Below are 15,973 nucleotides of genomic sequence, written 5' to 3'. Positions count from 1 at the left end.
TGAGTGATTTTATTTCATTAGGAAGCAAGCCGTAATCAAAGGGTGAGGGTGGTGCTACGGGAATGAGTCAATCGCAGGGGTTCTCAAAGAAAACAAAACACAACAGTCACACCTTATCATGGCCCTTAGTCTGTGATTGAAACGGTTTTCAAAGCTCTGATGCACACTGCTTCCTGGATTGTACTCCTTCAATCAGTCCCTGGTGTCTGGCTCCACATAATCAGCGCCAGGTGATTTCCTCAGCCTCCCACCCGCCATAAAAGGTCTCCCCCTACTCTCAGACGATTGTGGAGCACCACTCTATCTATATCTCTATAACAATGCGATCTAAATTGGCTGAGGTCTGACGAATCACCCAGTAAGTGCGCCAGCACACCCTTAAACAGCCAAATGCACATTCTACCACCAATTCTGCCACTTGCTCAGCTGTAGTTAACATCTCCATGACCACTGATCCAGGCGCCTGGTATGCTTCATGATCCCCCAGGAAACTACAGCATTTCAACCATCCCCAACTGTTCAATTTCTGCCCTAGGGATAAGTAATGCCCTTGCTGCACCGCATTTAAACAGAGTCAGATAGGTTCCTGAAAGGTAGCGCATAACCCTCCGCCCATCCATGTGATGTGGTAAACCATCCTCTTTGGTGATCCACCAGTGCTGGCGCACTGGAAAAAATACCCCTTGCCGGTTAGACTGGGGCCCTGTGCTCCTGGTGCCAAGATAGGATATGTGTTCCATCTTCGACCCCCTCACAGTTGAGGAATCCACTTGACCTGCACATTTCCCAGAGTCACAAACCTTTCTTAGAGCAGATCTAATTTGATTGCTTTGGCTAACTTGCATTCACACAGCCCTCACATTCAAATTTGCCATTCCAAATTGATTCCCCGACCTGGGACGGTAGCTTGTTCTGGTGTTGCCAAGCTTCCAGAGGCTATCGCACTCGCTTCTCAACTGTGAGCTGCCTCTCATCTGTATTTCTGGGCATTTCAGCAGGGGAAATGCAAAGTCACAATCCATGAAAGTCCCTTTATCGCAATGCAAAAGTTTCACAGCCACTGGCGAATTGCTCCACACCCGCAACGCTTGCGGTTCCCCTCCATACTGCTTTGTTTCCGGCCCAAAATCGGCGTTTCATGGCTAGAACCTGACCCATTACCAGTGTAATCTCCAAGCGCAGACCCTCGTCTTTACTAGAATTCATGTGTCCATGTCCTCATCATCTGTTGCTGCGCTGCCGTAGCCACGCCTCCTTGGACTGGTTTTGCACTCCTGCAGCATTGACTGCAGGAGAAATGACGACGGGTACAACTGCCATGATTCTTGTCTGAGGCGAGCAGGTCCATGCTGCAGGGTATATGTCTGCACAGTCACCAGGAAAAAGGAGCTAAAACAGTTGTCTGCTACTTGCTATTGAGATGGGTGAGCTAACCCAGAACCACCCGCCAACCAATGTTTTTTGCTCCATAGCACTGATCTCAACCAGAATTCCCCAAGGGTGGGAGACTGCGATGAACCTATGGGATACTACCAAAAAAGTGCAACGCTTGTAAGATTCGACGCTAACCGTGTACATGGTACCGAATTTATGGTTAACTGCTTAGGTGACACATGCAATCAACTTTATACAATCTGTTTTAAAAAACCGGTTTCTGTAAAATCGGAATAATCCCACAGTCTAGACATATCCTAAGAAGGGAAGAAATCAAACTGGCTTTGAGCAGATTATTTATGAATTTTCTTGACAGGAATGGTAAAAATTGTCAATCATTACGTAGCTCAGAAGATGAGAGCCTTGTACTGTTTTTCAGAGTACTGAAGTCCTGATTCTCATTTACAGTAGAGTCTTTAGCGTGAATGAGAATCAGGCCCTGGAAGACTAACCAACAAATGGACAAAATTGTCCGGTTACCAATCTCTGTTATTAACACACTAGGAATATTTTCGCTAAAGCCTTCCCACATGCTGATTGACATATTTATAAACATATTTACAAGAAATAAACCCTCAGCTGTAGAAGATGGAAAATACATTCATGCAAAACACTTACCACATGTTTGTATTGATCATGCTTTTCTGATTTTCTATTATTACCATCCCTTCCAGCAAGGAGGATCTTTCCCAAACACCAGCCATCTGGCTGCAATTGTATGTGATAATCACAGTGCTGTGACAAGGGCCTGACATTGTAATGGAATCATTACACTGACTTCTAATTGATGCTTTACCCCAACCCCTTAAAGTGACTGTGGTGCTTGCAAAGGGTGCTAGATTGCTAGCCCTTGAGAAATAAGTACTTTGTTTTGATATAGAACACGTACAGCAAGGCACCAGCAGTGTACATATTCCAGTGTGCCTCCTTCCTGCTGTGGAAGGGTCACCTCCAAACATGGGCAATTCAGTTCCTCTGGACGTTCAGCCCTTGCCATCTGTGCTATGAAAGTAAACAAGACTCCTCTTAGATATTTGCACTAAAACCATGAACTGGACTGATCCCATGAACGTACCTCACGATAGTGCCTTATATGGAGAAAATATGAACTGTTAACCTAATATGCCCCATATCCTGTTGCCAGTCAAATGAGAAATTCTCATACAATACACAGGGGACGTAATTTAGCTATCAGGAAACCTTTTTACATCAAAGATCATTAAAATGTTACTCAACTTTTTAGGTGATCAGATCAAGTTACCAGAGTTCAATCAAACAACTGAACATGCAAGAAAGTCTATTCAGACATGCAGAAGTGCAAATGTTCCTGGCTTCCTGACTAGAACAGTGGAGACAGTGTTGCAAAATGGAAATACACCTCTCAACCTCCATACAGGTTGGGTGACAAGCCAGCAGAATGTGAAACACCTGTGCTTCATTGCACATCATGCTATAGGGCCTGGATTATAATAGGTCATAACTATAAAATCTGGGCTTTTTTAAGGGATATTATTGTATGACTCAAATAAACCACTCTTGCAATATGATTCACAGAGAGAAAAGACCATCACGGATTTTATAATCAAAGACTTTATAATCTGGATATTGTGGCATAATGTATAAAACTGGTAGAGCTGCCCTCTTTTGTCTTCTCCTCTGCATCACTCCTCTTACAAACAGCACTCTTTATCCTCTCCTGCTTTCCCCTGCTCCCACCTTGTCCCCCATGCCACTCTTTCCTTGCTCCTGCCCTAGTGTCTTCCCCCTCTCAAAGAGCCTCTGTCTCTTCTCCTGGCTTTCGTTGGTGGGCTTTCCCTAAGGTTGGAAGGACACCCCCTAGAGTCCCCCACTAGCTCTGCTGTTGATTATGCTTCAGGCTGTGAGCAGGTGGCAATTCACAGCAGCTCATTCTACAGGCACCAGTATGCATGGCAATTCTAAGCACCATGAGATGCGCTGCTCGGGGGGATGTCTCCCTCCACACCCACTCTTAGCCAGCACCTGCGAGAACATGGAACCTCAAATGGCTTCAAAGCAAAATGTACCATTCAGTGGGGTAGGGCTTAGGTGTAAAGCCCAAGAGCAATTAGCGACTGCGCACCTGGAAGAACCTTGCTGAGACAAACAGTACAGAAGCAGCCCTTCCCCCTACTAGTTCACCCTATGAAAGTTTTCCCTTTTATAGGAACTTTTTCCCAGCATGCTGTTCTGGGGCTGGCCCTTTAAATTGGGGAGAGACAAGTTGCTCTAGCCTTAAAGCAGCCATTTTGCAAGGGACTACTGCTGATTGCATTTCCCTTTCTTGTCTAGCTGGGAAGTGCCTGCTAAGTTTTCCTCTGCTTTTACTAAAGCTATGGGGCCCTCTCATACAGAGTACCTCTGTGGGCAGTTGCAGCAAGACTGTATTTTGGTGACCTTCAGCATGCTTCTGGGGCTCAATGGAAAGGCTTGCCCTTTCAAAGGTGCATTGTGAGCCTTGCCCAGCAGAATATCCAAGAGCTTGTTCCAGTGTAGGTGTGGCTTATGTAAGAGTTTGGTGGTGTTGGCTGCCATTATACAGTAATGATCACTGTAAAATTCCCATGTAGTAGTGTGCTCTCATGATGCAGGTGGGACCACAAGCTCTGTGAAGTAAAACTAAGCAGCTTTTTTTTCTTAGTGGGAATGTGATACTCTGTAGTTACTGTGGACAAGGTGCTGGCGGGAGTGTGCGTGTGTAGCTAGAGGGCTAGATCTACTATTATTTACATTCCCACAGTGCCTGGGAGCCACAGGCCAGGACCCAAATGAAACAAAAAGGCAGCCCTAAAGAACTGGCAGTCTGAGTGACAACAGCTGGATACAGACAGATCGACTGGGTAGTACAAAGAAAGAAGACAATATGGCCTAGCTAGACCAGACAGACATTGGGTGGGGGCAGAGTCGAACACACACGTAGAGGGAACGATGTGGTGGTGGCAAACTTTTAGCTCTGTGATTTTATTTATTTGCAGTGGGGGGAGGGGTGTTACTTAGTAGGGGACAGTGATTTCCCTAGACCCCTCCCCAGAGGGGGTGTACACCCCCCCTGAATTTCCCCAACACCCCCCCTAGTTTTGTGAGCTAGTTACATACCAATTTAGTGACTGTTTGGAAATCTGAATTTCAACTGAAACACTAATACACACTTTAAAAGCTTATACAGTGTATGATAAAATATATGTATCTGAAAAAGTATAATAGATTTGAAAAGTATGAACATAGACTAGCTTCCTTGCTTCCTTATACAGCTGTTGTTTTTTTTGATATCAGTGCATTCATGATGTTGGCCAACCTAATAATATCAAATGATGATTTGTAAGCAAAGTCTAAATGAGCTCTCCCTGACAGCTAGTGATGAGCTGGGGCTGCGGAGCCAGATTATATTTACATTCACACCTAATCTACCTAGCTATCCAGCAAACAGAGCTGTGTTGTCCAAGTGATAGATTTTGGCTGGGGTTGGGTTACAAACTACGTTGAATGTGGGGTCGGGTGCGGGGGATGAATGTTCTTATTTGTGTAAGTTAAAGGGCAGAGAACTTATAGCCCTTGTGATGATTTGAGGCATCAAGAGAGAGAGTGGGATCTGTCCCACTCCACTGTTTAAAGACAGAGCTGATTAGGCTCCATAGATACGTCTGTTTGTTCTGTAAGTGACCCACTGCAGCTGAAATCACTGACAATCAGGGTCTAAGTGCTAGTTACTGTTGTCGGGGACAACATTTCTGTGGAAAGACAAGCCAAGACTTCTCTAGCAGCAAAGGATTCCCCAATGAGAGCTCAGCTGAATGACTGAGAGCTGGTGGAACCTCAAGAAACAACTCGCATGGTCACAGGGGCAGATGGCCAGCAGAAAGGTGACTGCGCAGGGCATGTGCAACAAGAGCCGGTGGAGTGAACAGTGCCAAACGAACAGATGTGGCCAGGTGGACAGTGAGCAGCTGGAGGGAACAAAGCAAAAGGTGCCTTCACTGTCCCCACCTGGAAGATGTACTTCATGTGAAAGCACCTCTGAAACTGACTGAGGGTGTTGGCTTGCACTTGAAATTTCAAAGCGCTCCGCGGCAGCACTTTGAAGTGTGAGTGTTGTAGGTGCGCCAGCACTGGGAGAGCTCTCCCAGCGCCGCATGTAAACCACATCCTCTATGGTGTGTAGCGTGCAGTGACTGGGAGCCGCACTCCCAGCGCTGCAGCACTGATAGACATGAGGCTTTACAGTGACTGTTCTTTGCGGACGTCGGGGGTGTTTCTCACACCCCTGAGCAGATGAAGTTGCAGGCTGTAAAAGTGCCCAGTTTAGCCAACCCTCAGTCTCTCTTCCTCTGACAGGACAACACCACGATGAGTGGGCGTGCGGGGGGGAAAAGTTAAATAAACATTGTTTGTTTGGACTATATTAGTCACTTTGCTACCAGAATGCTAGAGTTTGTGACTTAGGATGGAAACTCATATAATATGTTTCTAGGTAAAGCCAAGATTTTTTAAAATGCATTATTGCCAAGGGTTGTTATCTCCATTCTAGTTGGCTGTTCTTAGAGGGTCATTAGTTGGGGAGTTTCTGTACTAACTTTTTATTATTATAATTAATTTTACATAGAGACGGGTCATACTGAGGTCAGACAATGGTCCATATTGCCCAGTACGCCTGTCTTACAACAAGTGGTCAAGGCCAGGTGCTTCAGAGGGAATGAACAGAACAGGTAATCATCAAGTGACCATCTCCTGGTGCCCTTTCCCAGCTTCTGGCAAAGGGCTAGGGACACTCAGAGCTGGTATTGCATCCCTTCCCATCCTATGGCTAATAGCCACAGATGGACCTGTTCTCCAGGGATTTATCTGTTCTTTTTATTAATCCTGTTATAGTTTGGGTCTTCACACATCCCCTGGCAAAGAGTTCCCTGGTTGACTTTATAGTTTGTTGAAAAAGACTCTTTTTTTTTTTTAAACCTCTGCCTATTAATTTAATTGAAGTGACTGCAGTTCTTGTGTTATGTGAAGGATTAAATAAAATTTCCTTATTCCTTTCTTCGCACCAGTCAAGATTTTGTATAGACCTCTATTAATCCATTAGTCATCTCTTTTCTAAGCTGAAAATTCCCAGTCATTTCATCTCTCCTCGTGTTTCATACCCCTGATTATTATAGTTGCTCATCCCTGTACCTTTTCCAATTCCAATATATATATTTTTAGGATGGGTGACAGATCTGCACACAGTATTCAAGGATGTGTGCATGTTACCATGATTTATATAGAGGCATATGTGATATTTTCTGTCTTATTATCTATCCCTTTCTAATGATTCCCAACATTGTTTGCTTTTTGATTGCTGCTGCACTTGAGTGGATGTTTTCAGAAACATATCCACAATAACTCCAAGATCTCTTTCATGAGTGTTAACAGCTAATTTAGACCCTATCATTTTGTATGTATAGTTGAGATTGCTTTCCAATGTGCATTGCTTTGCATTTATCAACATTGAATTTCAATTGCCATTTTGTTGCCCAGTCACCCAGTTTTGTGAGATCCCTTTGTAGCTCTTCGCAGTCTGCCTGGGACTTAACTATCTTGAATAGTTCTGCATCATCTGCAAATTTTGCCATCTCATTGTTTACCCATTTTTCCAAACGAATATGTTGAACAGTACTGGTCCCAATACTGACCCCTCAAGGATACCACTATTTATCTCTCTCCATTCTGAAAACTGATATTTTATTCCTACCCTTTGTTTCCCATCTTTCAATCAGTCACTGATCCATGACTGGACTGCCCTCTTATCCCATGATGGCTGACTTTTCAAAAGGCAATTTAAATTAAATACTTTTTAATTTTTTTTTTTTTTTTTAGAAATCTAGATCTGTTATGTGTTTTGGTGTAACCTGCATTATTCTTATGTTAAATTTGCATAATCCTAACAAAATATTTACCTTATTCGTTTTTTTTATTTATCTCATTGGTCCTGACACCCCCCCTGTAAATTCGAACACCGCCCCCCCCCATTTCAATTCCTGGGGAAACCACTGGTAGGGCATCTGCTAAAGGGGAAGGTAAAGGGGAGAGAGCGAGGGAGGAAGAACAGCTGAGGAATGGAGCTGAGGTAAAAAGGCAGGGAGAAAGGAGGGCTGAGCAATCAGCAAAGGACAGAGAACAGTGTAGCATGGCCAGAGATCCTGGCTCCCACTGCTTCTATTCCTACCAGCGGGAGTTTCTGGCTGGCTTCTCTCTCCTTCTCTCCCAAAAGCACATGGTGGGGGGCACTGCCTGGATCCTAGTGCCCTCAGAGTCAGGGGGCGTCTTCCTGGCCCAATTCTAGGTTCAGAGAGGTTCTGGCAGAGGGGTGGCCCTGGCTGGGCCCCCTTCTACTCTCTCCCTATCAGCAGGAGTCTCTGGCTGTCAAAGCTGTAGCTGAGGCTGCAAACCAATCTCAGGGATAATCCTGCAGTTCACACGTTATTTTCTGAAAAGCTCACCAGTAGATTTGAGGAAAATCCCATAAACTGCCACGAATTCTGCAGCTCAATGTTTTTCCTTTTTGAAAAGAATTGTTACCCACCACACCTAGTACACAAATGCTGTAGCCTTGAAACATGTAAATAGTTCTGCCAGCAGCCTTGTGTCAGTATCTAAGCTTGAGAAAAAATTGAGTGGCTGCTGATTGTTATGAATGATTGATTGAAAAGCAGCTGGGAATGCACAGGGAAGAATTGCACTGATCCTGAGATGCTATGCTAGGATTCACTGCTTGTGCGTATGCTCTCTCATTTGTGCGGGTGGTAGGGTTGTCAATTTTTTTGGAATAGATTCCTGGTGGTTTCATCACATGACAATCTTTAATTAAAGATTAATCTTTAATTCCTGGCATCTCTAGGCTAATCCTGGAGGGTTGGCAACGCTAGGGAGTGGAGGGGGTGGAACATTTGTCTATGTTTGATTTAAGCATGTGCACATCTTAGTGGCATTGAGCTCTCCTGCAGAAATAGCCCTAGGAGAGGACATGAGCGAAAAAAAGCCATGAGGATCTAGTCATGGACTTTCCCGTTTCATTGGGAGAGGGGAAGAGAAGCTGTTCAGGGTTCTTCTCCTAGTGGCATGAGCCACACACATGCCTCAGCCTCAAACTCTGCAGTGCTGAGTACTTCCTGACTAGGGATTCTGATGCCTCTCCTCTGCTCTCTGGTTGAATTCTCCCTTCCCCCTCCAGATCTCCTGCAGCTGTGCAGAGAGGATCAATATGGACCTTAAGATGGCTGACATGAATGTGGTGCCTCATAGCAAGTTGGTGGGACTTTCACCTCTCTCCTTTTTTAAAGAAACTTGATAGATAAGCTGTAAAGATTGCATAGTTAAAATAAGTCAAGAAATGCAGAAGTGCTGTTTCCTACTGCATGTGGACTTGGCCTTGCTGTACATATGCACTATTTTTAGAGCTGTGTTAAATAACTGCAATAAACTAGTATCCATGGCCAAGGCAGGCAGATTAACAGACATAGGGGATCTTAACATCTGCATTTTCTGACTTTGAACTCTGCATCTGCAATATTTGCATTAATAAAGCTAATTTTCAAGGTACTCAAAACTGGCAAAAAAAATTCAACTTATTACTATTCCCACAGTGTTTGAACTGCCAAGTATTCCAGTGCTCAGTCACCAGTAAATATTGTGAGGTATAAAATATCTAAAGCAACTGAATTACATGGGAACATGTTACCTGAATATAATTGAACTTGAATCTGAACTAACCAAGGTGCTTTAAAAAAATAAAAAAAATTTACAGTCATCTGGTCAATTTTTAGCTCAGTGCAGTTGCAAAAAGGGCAGAGAATTAAGTCTGAATATTGCTTACTAGAAATTATAACATGTCCTTAGTGCTAGTTCAGTGAGGATGCTCTTGGGCAGGGGCGGCTCTAGGAATTTTGCTGCCCCAAGCATGGCAGGCAGGCTGCCTTTCGCAGCCAAGCCACCGAGAGCAGCCTGCCTGCCGCCCTCGCGGAGCTGACCGAGTGCCCCCTGCGCCTTGCCGCCCCAAGCACGTGCTTGGTGTGCTGGGGCCTGGAGCCGCCCCTGCTCTTGGGTGACTTGTAAAGTGGTGATTTTGTTCCCACTGCCCATGTAAGTTGTGATGGCTTTTTTGTTTTCTTTTCCCCTTGAGGATTTCTGAGGGGTTCTGATGATGTGGTGCAGGATGTTTTTTTAATCATTCCCAGTCTGATAAACTGCAGCATCCAAAGACAATGATAAAATCGACTGAGTGACTCCACCTCTCTTAACCAGTCTAATACTCAGTGTCGTTGTTCTAGGCAGGCCACCCAGTTCTATTATTTTGGAATTCTCTCTTTGTTTTGAGTGATTTAGGAGACAGCCTAGTGTGACTGTCTTCTGGACCAGTGTCTAAGTACACAGCTACACAAAAATAGTTACAGATCTTTTTGTTGAAGGTCAATGTGCAATGCTATGTTTTACATCAAAATTAAGATTAGGAAAGGAACCAGTAGCCAAAATACATTTTATTAAATTAACTTTCAGTCCATTTGATAAAATACAAGCTTCATGAATTACCAGTTTGTTTACAACTGTTTTGTAGAAATATAGTAAATTAAGAAAAGAAACTGAGTAGGCAGTATGTGTTGGGTTTTTTGCTAATAGTAAAATCCAAGAGTGAAATTAACTGAACTGTTGAAACTGTTCAGTTTAAAAACTTTATAAACAGATTGATCAAGCAGACTATACATTTTTTTCCTTAGAAACATTTAACATGCAAAACACTTAGTGCAGTTTGGAATATTCCAATCAGTTTCCAAAAAAAAAAAATATGATTTTCTCCCACAAAAAAAACCCTAACAAATATATATATAAAATATCGATTTTTTTTCTGCAAGTACTGATGTTAAATACTGCAAATTCATCAGACAATAAGTCCTAACATAAAATCTGAAGAGCACAAGAAATTTCATCCCCCATCCCAAAGAAACACATATTAATGGGCATATTATCTTTACTCATGGTTGAGTCTCAGTGGCTGAATCTTACCAGTTTTAATGGAAGCGGCTCCCTTAAATCCCTATATAATGCCATGTACCTTCTAGATAAATTTCAAATATAGTCCACCAGCCCCCAGTTCAAGAATCCTCTTATGGAGATGATCAGCAATGTGAGTGTGTTTGTATAGCCCAAAGGATCATTAAACCAGCCTTTGACTTGAGCTGGGAAAAGATTAAGAGAAAATTTCTGTAACTTTGCATTTTATCAGTTACTCTCATTACAGATGAATGAATAACTGATTACTGTTCAAGTTTGAGGGTAACATTTCCTTTCATTCTAATAGACAAATTTCTAACACACAAACTATAACTTTTTTGTGTGTGATATTTTCAGAAGAAAATTAGGAAAAAAGTTGAATTAGAAATAGATTTATTATATTGCATAAACCCTTTAGATAAAAACTCTTAAGTTTGTCACAATCTAGATGAATGAGCACTAGGAAATGGTTTATTAAACCAGAATGAGTAAAAGTTAAATCCACATCAGTTATCTTTTAAAAAAGGTAATCTTTAGAATAATTAAATTTAAAATGGTCCATCTTTAAAAAAGAAGGTATGAATTACATTCTATTTTTTTTTAAAATAGAGTATCCATGTAACATTCATCTCTGGTTATTTTTAGCACTAGCATTACCAATATACAGGCAATAATTCAAGATTTCAAGGCAATATATTTTTCATCTTGCATAAGCAAATAGTTAACATTTAATAAAAGTCTAAGCATATCCTTTTATTAAAGAATCTTCAGATTCCATTATGCAAAATCTATGTACGCTATATACATACACCTTAAGCATGACCATTACAAATTACATCCATAAACATTTTAGTTTCTGGTCCACACAATCCACAGTAGTTATCTGAGCTGACCTAATAAGTTTACTGTCAGCCAAGAGCCAAGGTGAGGCATTGTTTTGTCAGGACTTTCTTGATTCTCTCTCATGCTATTGTTGTTTATTCTTCAGAAATTCTAACTCCACCTAAGGTGGCTTTCCAACTTTGAAATATTCAGCTTCAGCCATGAAGCCCCAGTGACTTTTTGTCTGATTTGTTTAAAGAGTAATTATCATGCCAAAAGACTTCTAAAAAACCACTGAAATCAATGCCAGCCACGAATGCTACACTGTTTGGTGTAGTATTCCAATGTATTAGTGAGATGCTTGCTTGTGTACTTCAAACTTTAAAAAAAAATAAAAATAAGTTCAAAAGTCAGCTTGGGTCATTCACCAGCTCTTTCACTGACCTACGGCAGACAGGTCTGTTAGATAGCACTGGCTTTAGTTTTAGTTATTTCCATTTGTGATTTTCCCCCCACAAATGCAGCTAAGTGTAGGGGCATTATCTGCAATACTGTCTTTGCTGCCCAAAGTCAATCTCCTAATGTGATACCAGCTGGCATAGTAATAAGCCTGGTTCTACAAAAACTAGGTCATTCCTTGCAGTCTGTTTTGCCAGTTCCAAATCAAGTGCTTCGCGCTTTGTGTATTCACAGATATTATGTATATATCATTACTTACTGTAGCTGCTTTTGATATTGTCTCTTTGATCTTAATACCCTGCATGAAAGTTGGATAGCAGGACATTTTTACTAACAACCCACATTTAAGCTGCCTGGACGTGAACCGGATCCAAGTTCACACATTGAGGATACGAGAAGGAGCCTGGAAAACCGCAGAAGGGTTGGGGGAAAACTTGGTCTTCACTTCTGGAATCTAAAGGGGAAAATAATATGCATTAGCACCACTTCTGGGTACAGTAATCATGGGGGTTCTTGGCCCACAGGTCTCTGGTCTCCTCTCTACTGTAAAATAAAACATGTCGGAGGACTGTGTCATACAATAGGCCCCTGATACAGGTTGGTCTGGAACTGTAGATGGACTGAACCATTTTTATAGCACAGTTCCAGGGCACTGTAAAAAAATTGTTCAGTCAGAGCCACATTGCAAGACCAGAACAGTTTGGATGGGCTGCTTCGTTGTAACTGGGTCCTTCAACACAGTTAAAAGTTAAGGTGCCGGTAGGACTGGGGGTGCTGTCTACAATAGCAAGACAAGCATGTTTGAGTGATTCTTGCTGGCAGGTTGCTAATGGATTCCCAGCCAATGTGCACAGAGAGAACTGCTGACCCTTTCACAAAGCCTTGCTAACTTTTGTTTCACACAAACATAAAGGCAAATACACCACTAGACTAGTGATTGATTAAAGTAAGAGGCTGGAAGAGAGAGCTGCATGGTGCAAAGTCTGAACTGCTTGGAGAACACGAACAAGAAACCGCTCTAAAAATGTCTGAGCTCAGTGCTTTATGGAATAGCAACTGTACTGTATGTATTGCAACCTGGGCGCACACATGCAGCATTCAGGAAGAAAAGTTAACTATACTGAATATTCTGTATGCTCTTCAAGTAGGGACTGTGAGAGAGATGGCAGAGATGACTCCAGAGCAAAATTCCTATCGACTTCAATGTAGCCAGCATTTCACCCTAAGAGTAGCACTGTGGTGAACAGATGGTACCTACTGACGCAGAGTAGCTGAAGAGCCTGTCTCTTAGCATAATAAGAGACTAACTGAATTTAAATGGAATTGTCTTTACATGTGTCTCCTGCCCAGGGTTCAGACGATAGCTGCCCTCAAGCATAACTATGTAAATTTTGTTTGGTCCTAATTGCTCTAACAGAACTGCTGGAGGAGTGAGAAAGAGGAGCAGGGCCATAAGAACAGGACATGGAAAAAAGGAAATTAGCTATTGATCTGGTTTTTTTCACATTCTTCTGAGGATGAGTCTTAAATGCTGGCGAACAGAATAATACAATAAACAAAGTCACTATGGAGATCAACAGCTGGAAAACCCTAGCTAAATCCTACATACAGGTTATTGTAAAACAACCTGCGGAACTCATTGCTGGGAGATATTGTGAAGGTCAAAAGTATAACTGGGTTCAAAAAGGAGCGAGACAAGTTCATGGAGGATAGGGCCATCAATGATTTAGATGGGGTTGGTCCTGTTTTGAGCAGGAGATTGGACTAGATGAACTCCTGAGGTCTCTTCCAACCCTAATCTTCTGTGATTCTATAACTGTTAGCCAAGATGGTCAGGAATGCAACCCCATTCTCTGGGTGTCCTTAAGCCTCTCACTGCCAGAAGCTGAGACTGGATGATGGGATGAATCACTCGATAATTGCCCTGTTCTGTTAATTCTTTCTGAAGCATCTGGCACAAGCCACTAGACTAGATGTACCCGTTGGTTTGACCCCATATGGCTGTTCTTATGTTATTGAATCACACACATGTAACCCAGTTGGGGCTTGTGCAAAAGGAAAAGCCTGAATGGTTTTTAAAGGTCTTCTATGGCCGAGTAAACACGAGTGACTTCAAAATGGATCTTCACACTGTCTGATCTAGCTGTTTCCAAGCAGCATCTTCATGCCAACTTATTGCTTTGCTCACAGTAACGCTGTTTGCTTTGCTGGATACGAGAGAAAAGCCTCTGTACTCTGCTGTTCTGGGAGACAGGGTCATTCCTGGCTCAGACTGGAGGGTGTCAATATTTTGTGCCTTTGGTGGTTTCTCTCTATGCATATGTGTTTCAGATTTTATCTTTGCCTCAGATCAATAACTGAAGTTATTGATGCTGACTTCCCCTCTACCCGGGGGGTGCTTACCCCCCCCATCTCAGGCCCTGCCCTCACTCCTCCCCTTCCTCTAAGCCCCAACCCCGTCCCGCCTTTTCCCATCCCTGCTCCACCCTCGACCCCATCCCTGCTCTGCCCCTTCCCCCAAAGCCCCACCCCCACCCTGCCTCCACTTCTTTCCACCCCCTTTCCTAGTGCACCCCAGCCCCACTTCTCCCCCTTCCTCCCAGGGCCTCCTGCATGCTGTGGAACAGCTGATTGCAGGGGGCTCTGGGGAGAGGGAGTTGATCAGCGTGGCCACCGGCGGGCGAGAGGCACTGGGGGAGAGGGGAGTTGTCTGCCGGTGGGTACTAAGCATCCACTAATTTTTTTCCATGGTGCTCTAGCCCTGGAGCACTCACACAACTGGCGCCTATGACTGGAGTAAGTGCTGTTTTGAGTCTGTAATTGGTCTCTTCCACGACATCCATAGGTCATGTGGAAGCACTGGAAGTTCTTTTTTGTTTCACTGCAACATTTTAGTCAGTTCTGGGCTCTGTTTGAGTATTATAACCTATGCTTGCAGGCAGGGAGATTCTAACTGGTCTTTTCCCCACCTACAATCCTGCTGTCTCTGTCCATCTCTTTCCTCTTCTTTCACTAGGCTCAGAATTCTCCACTTCAGCAACTTATGCCCGTTTATCTTTGCATTCCATAAGAATGTCAAGTCTTGTAATAATGTCTAGTGGGGTTCACACAAGCTGTGGCCAAAGTTTAATATTCAAACACTCCATGAGTTTGAACTCTGGTTTATGAAAGACTCGAACAAAGCAAACTACTCTGATATTCATTTGGAGAGTTCTTTGTGGATTCCACAGCCACTTGTTTTCTCTCTTCTTTAATCTCTTTGAGTTCTACTGCTGCTACCACATCCCAGACATTGCTTCTCCCTTCCAAAAAAAATATTAGCTGTATTGAAACACTTTGTACTTTGCTGAGAACAGGACTGACGCTAACACAACTTTATTTGACATTTTAGGCTGAGATATTTTCAAGCCTGCTCAACTTCCCATTAAATGTTTTGGGAGTTAGTAAATTGTTTCAGCTTCAATCCAGTTCTCAGCAAAGCACCAGGTGGTCTAATTCAGCAAGAATCAGGATATGGAATCAGCTAATTAGTGGGAACTGGAAGTCCAGATCCTCCAGGTGGCTTTGAAAATCTTCACTTTCGTATTGTGCTCCGTTCTCTTCTCCTCCCTTGCTAAACTCTTGCTGGGGAAAATCAACAGTCTGTGGCGCTCAGCTGTAATGCTTTCTTCTCTTTTCCCCTCAGTCATTGATAGCACAGCCCCTTGTGATGACAGTGCTTCCTGTGGTACCATTTGCCTGCTATTCCGACAGATTCTGTAGTCCAGGCTCCTTGTACTCCCATGTCCAATTTGACCTAAATTCTGCTGAAATGCCTGTTCATTCTGCAGCACCCCAGTGCAACAGACTGGAGAGTCAGTGGCAGCTTCAAGTAAGTTTTTAAAGTGCTGGAGGCTGCTCTTGAATTAAATATGAAAATGAATAATGCAAGCAGTACTGTGTCCCTTGTGTGGACTTGATATTCAATTCAATTTTATGCTGTTCCTACATTTGTCATTTTCAACATCCTACAGAATTTTGTACTGCAAACATATAACTGCACTGCAGGGGTTGGACATTTAGGCGGCTCGGAAAGGGGACGGGGAAGGGAAAGGCAGCTTGCGATTACAAGATAAGCACATTAGCTGTATGTTTCTGTTAAAATAATCTGCAGTGAAATGGTTAAGTGTTGACATTTAAATTGCCCCCATTTGATTTCTAAGTTAACATCCCCTGGAGATTAATG

At 43.0% G+C, this 15,973-nt stretch overlaps 1 protein-coding gene across 1 annotated transcript in view; it reads right to left on the bottom strand.

The window, feature by feature from the left end:
• Positions 1-9,951: 9,951 nt before the first annotated feature.
• MAP6D1 (MAP6 domain containing 1) overlaps positions 9,952-15,973 on the bottom strand; it is a 30,915-nt gene continuing 24,893 nt past the window's right edge. Inside the window, exon 3 of the mRNA XM_032764759.2 lies at positions 9,952-12,202. Within this exon, the coding sequence (XP_032620650.1) occupies positions 12,125-12,202 (78 nt within the window). The 3' untranslated portion in view covers positions 9,952-12,124. The remainder of the gene's footprint in view (positions 12,203-15,973) is intronic.

This window comes from Chelonoidis abingdonii, chromosome 8 (genome assembly GCF_003597395.2).
Source record: "Chelonoidis abingdonii isolate Lonesome George chromosome 8, CheloAbing_2.0, whole genome shotgun sequence".
Classification (NCBI taxonomy): Eukaryota; Metazoa; Chordata; order Testudines; family Testudinidae; genus Chelonoidis; species Chelonoidis abingdonii.
Note: the sequence above shows the minus strand (reverse complement) of the source record. Positions and strands in the feature narration are given on the sequence as shown.